The sequence below is a fragment of the Falco biarmicus genome, chromosome 15 (genome assembly GCF_023638135.1).
Source record: "Falco biarmicus isolate bFalBia1 chromosome 15, bFalBia1.pri, whole genome shotgun sequence".
In the NCBI taxonomy this organism is placed as follows: Eukaryota; Metazoa; Chordata; class Aves; order Falconiformes; family Falconidae; genus Falco; species Falco biarmicus.
Window position 1 is genome coordinate 14,381,076 of NC_079302.1, and position 8,477 is coordinate 14,389,552.

The window sequence follows — 8,477 nt, forward strand, 5'->3', positions numbered from 1 at the left end:
TGATTATTGATGAAATTTTCAATCAAGTGACTGAGATGGTTGCTCACAACTGCTCTAACTTGGTATGAGCACGGCCACAGCTCAAAGGGCCAGCCCAGTTTCACCCATCACTGGCTCTGCATTTCTCCCACCACATTCACGCTGGCATCTGACATGACAATTTTGGCATGCTTTACCGGATTCCTCTTACCCCACAGCAGTCTGATCACAAGTGTTAGCACAGAAGTGGTGGAGGGATTCACCCTTTTTATGACAGTGAAATTGCAGCCTATGCTAACAGGCAAAAGGGACCACAAAACCAGCAGCTGCATGGTGTGGCTCAGTGCCCTAATGCTCCACTATCAAAAAGCGAAGTCTTAGTGCAGTTGCTGCTCTGAGGGCCTCAAGATGGCAAGCTCCAAGCGAGCATGTCCATCTGCAAGATGAAGCTTCAGATTAAAACAAAATACAATTTCACAGTCTCAAAGGAGGAAAGAAATACACAAGGCAAGGGGTACCCAAGTCAATCCAAGACAGGTTATGACCATAGCTTCTGGAATAGAGACCTCTGAAGATACTAAAGATAATTCCCCAACAGTATCCTGGTCACTGCACCTACTCACAGAATCCGTAGACAGCTACAGGAGCAGCACAATTTAGTAACATCAAAATTTTGTGGATATAATCTCAACTACACATTTTAGTTACCAAAGAGGCAAAACACAGACCGACTTGATGACTCCAGAATAAAGGCAATGCTCTTTAAACTCTTTTGTGAATAGTTTTACTTTAATTACCATTTAAAAAACCACCTATTTAAGATCTGTTAATTTATTTCACAATTCTTGAGACTATATAAACTAGTGGGTGTTTAATTCATACTAATAAGAACATAGACAAATATTGACCACAAAAAGTAAAACTGATGATCAATTAACACTGGAGGAACAATAAATATTACATTGAAAACTTCCAGATAATGACTGAATTATCCCTTTTACTTGAAAGCAGCACATGAGAAAACATTACTTGAACCCATCATCACAAAAAATGCACTGGACAGGGTAGAGTGAATGCCATCACTAGTTTCTAAGAAGTAATTGTCCCAGTAGCTTTTAAAAAGAAATACGGCAAATGAAGCTTCAGACAGGTCCTTTTAAAAAGGAGCACGTCAAACCAAGCTTCAAGCATTCTGTTAACTTTTCTCAAACAGTTAGTGTGCAAAATGAAGTCCCACTACACTGGTGTCTTGTACCCAAGCTTTCTCTAGATTCTGTTAGCTTGGATGTAGGCTGAAAAAAGTGCAATACCCTGGGAGACACTGCACTGGAAAGCACACTGAATCTCATCTGCTAAGCCTGCAGGCAAGTAATTCCAGATTTCCAGTGGCTCCTCCAGCCGCGTGGAGTGTACAAGACCCTACTCAGTCTCACTGCTCTTTTTCAGACTGCAGGAAGAGCTTTAAAACTGCCAAGCTGCTGATTTTATAGCACAGATAGTACTTGAAAAAGACTTAAACAGAAGCAGCCAGCCCCAAAAGAAGAGAAGACAATTTAACAGAGCCTAAGTTTAGGTTTCTGTGATTTGTTTCCCCATAACCCACCTACACGTTGTTTAACTATTAAAAAACCTACAAGTACTCAGGATCTTGAAAACAATTTGGAAATTAAAGACTATACAGCTTCACCATTAAAATTCATAAAAATTAAGAATATGTCATAACACACAGTGGCCCCGAGTTATGGTAATAGCTGCATTAAATCTAATTGTGCTTTGTTGTCATGATGAGTGACAGGAGAGCCACTTCCTTGTCCTAATTTTCCTAAAAGGAAAATAAAAAAATGTGTTTGTCAGTACAATATAAAAAAAAAAAAACCAAAAAAACCCAAAACACCATATTGCTAGCTAAAACTGGAATCCTTTAGATTCTCCATGCCTGTGTTTGCACTCTACAAACGTCTCCTGGGTCTAATTGGTTCTGTAGTATCTCCCATTATGCGCATCTTCATCTCAGAAACTACAGAACGTCTCAGCCCACTGCGAACTGTCTACACAAGTCTTACCAAATCATACAGATCTGACTTGTCAACTTCTTATCGGTTAGTAATCCCAACCCATTTGATTGCAGGAATAAATGTATATCAAATAGTATGTTTAAATGCAGGCTCTATAGCATTAGAATCCACCTATCTAAATATTCATTTTATAATTCCTGTACTAACTTGCAATAGATTTAACGCAGTATTTTCAGCTAACATATATTGCTTTTGCAAGTAATCCATGATACATACATTATATTCTTCTTACAGAAATATTCAAAACTTTACGCAGGCACTGTGCTTCCAATGATGGTCTTTATCATGAAAATTACTAGACATTCTTCTATAATTTATCCCCAAGATACACATTCTAAGTCATGTTTTTATACAAAGTGCCTTTAGTGGGAGCACTGAAAATTGCTTTTAACAGTTTGGTCTTACTATCACTACAAATTAACAAGATGAAATCTGTCCAACAGGCAAGCAGTCCTAAACAAGAATTAAAATTACTTTTCACCAGGGGTCCTAAACCTGGAAGTTGCAGCATCAATCAGATTAAAGACAGAAAGTCATGAACATCCTGTTCTTTTAATATTTTTAAACAGGAAGGAAGCCTCAGTTCACATGTCCTCCAGAGCAGCTCTTTAGCACTTAAAAGCTTAAACTCATAGCCGAACCAGGGTTGTACAATGGCCTGGGTATTAAAATAACCAACCGTGATTCAATTATTGTCTTTAATTCTGCAGATAGATAATGCCGTATTTCACTATTACACTAAAGGTTGCCTTCAGACTAATGGGAATAAATAGGTTTCTTTATACTTAATCAAGCATCTCTGGGACGGCACAACATCACAGTAATTAAGAGAAATATATGTGCCAGCTTAAACGCCAGTATATATAGATATAGCTCTGGCTAAATAACTTCACTATTTGTTATGACACTCATACTACGATTACTAGTTTACCAAAGCACTGGATAACTAATTCTCACTCATCTTTGTGCTAAGACCAAAACATGAGCCTTCAACTTCAGTAATTTTGTGAGAAAAATATGAATCTCTGAGAAGAGGCAGTTGAAATGAAAAGACCTCCTCCATCTTAAAATACAGTATTTTCATAACTGAAAATACTGTTGTAATCCAATTATATATATTCATTGCATAGAGGGAAAGTCTACTATATCTTCATCATGACACTCCATTGTAACCAAGATATGTAGTTCCTTAGTATAATTTCATATTGAAGCTGAAGTGTTCAATTTTTTTTAGCCAATTTGCAGAAATTATGTAAAGTTTCCCTATGATAAAATATAATTTTGGTACATCAGCCTAACAGAGGCTTAATTAATGGTCTCCTGGGCCTCTTTTCCACTGGAGCAGATCTGTTTAAGAAGAGTCTTAAACTTGCTTACAGAGGGGTCTTACCATGAACTGGGAATAATTCTATGTGGTTACGACAGACATTCGCTTACACGTTAGGCCTGACTGACACTAATGTGCCAGAGAAACCATCCTTCACCAAATTCTACCACCTTGAAAATTAACTGAAGGAGCCCAAGCAGACTCGTTACTATCACCAATTACTGGTATAATGGCTTACTATCCATGCAGAATGGATAACGCGGAATATTCCAGCAGATCCTCTTACTGTTCATCCACATTAACAGTCAGTTGGTTACGCAGATCTTTTAGTAACGATCTAGTGTGCTATTCAAAAGTAGACACGTTTTTGCACGCAGTATTCCAGACAAGGCACATTTTTATACACCACGTACGCATTATTCAGTTTTCTTACTCTTAACAACATCAGCGTGTGCCAAAGCAATACACACTGAAGATTAAGTCTTCCATTATAATTCAAGAGCTCTAATGTGCATCTTTAGAAGCAGCTTTAAAACAATTTAATCCTATGAGAGAAACAAGCAGGAAAGTTGGAAAGTTTGTAGACTGGGCAAACGTACTTGTGCCAGTAATACGCTGAACATGACCGTGAATTCCGCTGTGACTCCCATACCCACAGACAGCTCGCTGCAAGGCTGGGGCCTATGAGCCCCAAACCGTGCCCGTGAAACCAGCAGGGCCCACTCGTCTTAGCTCACAGGTGTCAGCAGCGGGAAAAGTAGCTCGAGTTTTGTACCGTGGCCACACGCGGCCTCCAAACACTCAGGAATCGCTTCTGCGGAGGCGTTTGGCTCTTTCACGCCCATTTCAACCGTAACCAATGTTTTTTAAGGCTAGTCCTGGACAATTAGTTTTTGATACACCCGCCCCAAGCTGGCCCCTGAGATGACCCGGTCGGACACCCGCTGGGCCTGGCGCGGGGCCCACCGGCGGGACTGCCGTTAGGAAGGTGTGGGACTGGCCCCATCAGTGGAAAAACCAGAGGGAGGCGGGAAGCCGGCGAAGAGCACCGCTCAGGAGAGCGCGGCGCGGACGTAACCGTAACGGCCTCCGAGGTGCGGGAGGGCAGGGAGCCCGCCGCCGCGGCGGTGCGGGGCAGCCCCGCTGCTCCCCGGCGCTCACGCAGGCCCCACCGCGCCGGGCCCCGGCCAGCCGCTCGCCCTGCCTCGCTGCGAAGGCCGCGTCCGCGGCACCGCCGCTGCCCGCACGCTGCCGGCGCCCCGCCCGGGCCCCTCGCCGCGGGGAAGCGCCGGACCCCGGGCCGCTGCGGCTGCCCCCGGCCTCGGCCCGCCGGGAGCTGCGGCCCGCCTCGACCGCCGGCCATGACGTCAGCGCCGTCACGTGCCCGCCCGCGCACGCAGGCCTCGGCGCGTGCCACCCGGGGGCTGCCGCCGCCACCCCCCACCCCCACCCCCACCCCCACCCTACCCCCAGCCCCGGCCCGGGGGAGCCGCCCTCCCCCCCCGCCCTCCCCGGCCCGACCGCCCCGGGGCCCCCGCCGCGCCCCCGTCCTCACGCTGCGGCCCGGCCCGGCGGCCGCGGCCTTTACCTTTTCGTGCTCCTGGCGGAGGCGGCCCACCAGCGCGGGGGTGAGCGGCGAGGCGCCGCCGGGGCCCTCCATGCCCGCCGGCCGGGCCGGCAGCCTCTGAGGGAGCCGCTCCCGGCGCGGAGGAGGCGGCGAGGGGGAGAGGCGGCCGGGCCGGGCCGATCTCCTCAGCAGGGCGAATGAGTCCTATAGAAATGTTTGTGCAGGGCGAAGCGCCGGCTCCAGAGCCGCATCCACGCGGGGGCCGCCGCCGCCTGGGCCCGGGGCGCCGCTGCCGGGGGAAGCATCTCACACTCGCATTCTGGGCCGCGCCGCCGCCTGGGCCCGGCTCCCGCTGCGCCGGCGGGCCGGGAGAGCGCCGGCAGCTCAGTGCCTGCCGCCGCCTGCCTGCTGCACTCTGGGTAGCCAGCCAGCCCGCCAGGCGGCCCGCCGCGCCCGCGGGAGGCACCCGGCTGCGAGCCGCGAGAGGCGGGCGCTCCCCACCCCCTGCCCGGCGCCGGCCCCGGCGGCTCGGCCCCCGCCGCCGCGGCGGGCTGGGGGCGGGGGGCACGGCCGCTGCACCCCGGCCCGCGGGCACCCCCCCCGGACACGGCCTGCGCCCGGGCCCGCCGCCGGGCACCCTGGGCCGGGCGCTTGCAGGGAGCGCAGGCCCGGGGCGCGTAGGCCTTGGGGTCAGCAAATGGAGCCGGCGTCTGAGGAGCGCAGCGGCCGGCCCACAGGCACCCCGGCACGCCTGACCGCGGGCCCGAATGTCTGCTCTAACGGGAGGTGATATTACGGGAGCCGAGCTCTCAATGCCTGCTCCGTAGGGTTCACGCTGTCAGGCCACCTGACAGCACACAGGCAGTCGGCTGCTAGGACCTGAAGGATTGCCAAACACACATTTTAGGTTCACTGAAGTCATTTAGAGCAGCACTTGGCCTTGCCTACGTGGAAAAGCTGCTGCGTGGGAAGCGGGTGGCATACAGCCACCCTTGGAGTATCACAGAGTAATTTATCTGCAGTAAATTCATTAGCTAATTGCATGAGTGACATTAGGCACGTCCAAAGTAACATGTTGGCAATGGAATGGAGCTGTACTTGAACAGCATGCAGGGTCCCAGCACCGCCAGAGACCTGAGTAACTTCACCGGGCACTTGATCGACTGCTGCAGTTCTAGCAGGTGTATTTTAACTTCTATGCACTAAACACCATCTAGGTGGGGTCAGTTATAGATAGACCATGTGTTTACTGCTGCACCTTTCCCTCGAGTGAACAGGGGTTTCCCACCCAGCATATGCATTTGCCAGTGGAGCAGAGGGGCTTACGTTGTCTCCCCCACAGGGACTGGCAAACTTGAGGAGGAGGTACAAAGGTGCATCTTCCCTATGTGTGGATCAGGAGTTTCCTTCTCCTGCAAAAGAAACATCACGTCCTTTCCACAAGCACAACTAACCCTGTATACACCACAAAACAACTGTTTGTGTTAACACACATGACACAGTACGTGCTGTGCACTTTTCTAAACCCAGGTTCCTCCCCCCTGCCCCCCCATAAAGAGCTTGTTAAAGCTCTACAGATGAGGAATTTAGAAACAATTTTCAAAGGATGGTTACTCAAGCTGGAAGTTAGCTTTTAGCCAGACTTCAATACAGCTTCCAATATTGCAAATAAAAATTCGCAACTGCAGCTGGGTAGTTTGGTTTATGAAATAACTACATCCATAATCTTCAAGAATAATTGAAAGTTAGATGAAATCTCTGGCACGTATTTGTCACTGAGGGATTCTGGATCCTCTGAATGGACAAGAGGCATCTATATATTGTCATCAGAAAACAGCTCACCAGCAAAAGAATATCTCAAGTTTAAATTGGTTATACAAATCTTGTGATCCTTCTAAAAGCTTACAGTAAGTTACTCCCTTTCAGCCTGCTTACAACCTCTTTTAAAATTTTCTCCAGGTATTGAGGCTCACAGAGGAGATAGAGGTAATTTTTAGGTGCTCTAGTTTGATCCCATTTCATCTCAACTCCATTGGAGGACAAAACAGATACACAACATAAAGATTTATCTCTTATTTAAGATTTTATTTTCTTGCCTGGCATAACAGAAAAGCACTTAACTAACAAGAGGAGCTACAAAGTAGGAATTTTATATCACAACATACTATTTTCTAGTGTAGAATGTAAAGGCATGCAATCATTTCTTTTGTTTCCTGTTCCAAACACTTCACCGTTTCACGTGCCACTAGTACACCATCTAGTCACTAAAAGTATTGCATTGAAGACTTCTGACAGTTGGCCAAAATAAGAGGCTACATCATTATCAGAGTAATGAATGTATGCGTTTGGTTGTACTGATGATAGTATGGAATAGTTTACTGGATCCTTTTGTACATTTTGTTTTTCATCTGCCAACGAAGAAATGTTCTAATAGTGACAAACAGATGGGATACAGCATTTGCCAAAGAGGAGCACGAAGCCTGTCTCTGGGTGACATTCTTTTACACTTATAACCTGTACGAAACCAGTGTCACCAGTGGAACTCTATGGAATATAAAATAAATCAAATTGAAATTTGGCCTTCTAAGCTGCAGATTTTTGTTTACTACATTAAACCCTTTAGATGACCTACCAGATGATTTTCATAAAACCTTGGGGGAAACTCTGGAGAACTCTCTGTAATTAAGTGAGGGAAAGACAAATAAGCAAAGCTTACATGTTCTCTTCCAAGTGGATGGCTTCGCAGTCGGCAGATATGCCTGTACTGTAGCTGAAGGTGTGGCTGCTGGCAGAGCTCCTACCAGAAGCTTTTGAGAATCAGAAATGAGCATCATATTTTTGGTTTTGGTATAGATGGGTCAGTTCTACCTGTGAGAGCAAGGGATCAGAAGCAGTTTTGGGGAGGTCAAGAAGTTTGCAGCAGAGAAGCTCATACCAAGGCTCTGGCTCAAAAATGTTCTTCTTTGGCAAAGCAGTCTGTGACTTCTCCCATACTCCTTAAACGTTGTTCACTACCATGCCACAAAGAGGGTGGGCACATGGGAAGAGGAAAACAAGGAAAGGACAAAAAGAGGAGACAGACAGGGGAAAATGCCCCAGCCAGTCTTTCTGCCGAGAGAAACAAAGGAGAAACCATGACACCTCTGTTTTGCAAGATCAGAAACTTAGGTCTAAAACCATGGTTGCAACAAAAAGTCATGCATGAGGACAAGGTGGTTAAGAACCAGGTCATCCTTGGAGCTCCTGCATGTGTGCAGGCACATGCAGAGCTACACAAATAACAGTTGCGTTTGGACTGGCTGGAAAATGGGTACTGGAGAAAAGTGACGAAAAGAAGCGCATGGTTATCAAGTCAGAGAACAAGTTATCCTGAGACAGACCTCCCATGAAAGGAACGCATCTTTGGAAAACAAGACGTGACCTACAAAGATCACCTCTGTTGTCAGCACATGGAGACAATCTGATAACCTGAATGGTGAATGAACTCCTCGGCCCAACAGCAGACTCCCTGATCTGCTTTAGAAAAATT

At 47.4% G+C, this 8,477-nt stretch overlaps 1 protein-coding gene across 1 annotated transcript in view; it reads right to left on the minus strand.

The window, feature by feature from the left end:
• Positions 1-5,442, minus strand: part of URI1 (URI1 prefoldin like chaperone) — a 44,814-nt gene extending 39,372 nt beyond the window's left edge. Inside the window, exon 1 of the mRNA XM_056360371.1 lies at positions 4,970-5,442. Within this exon, the coding sequence (XP_056216346.1) occupies positions 4,970-5,041 (72 nt within the window). The 5' untranslated portion in view covers positions 5,042-5,442. The remainder of the gene's footprint in view (positions 1-4,969) is intronic.
• Positions 5,443-8,477: the final 3,035 nt, after the last annotated feature.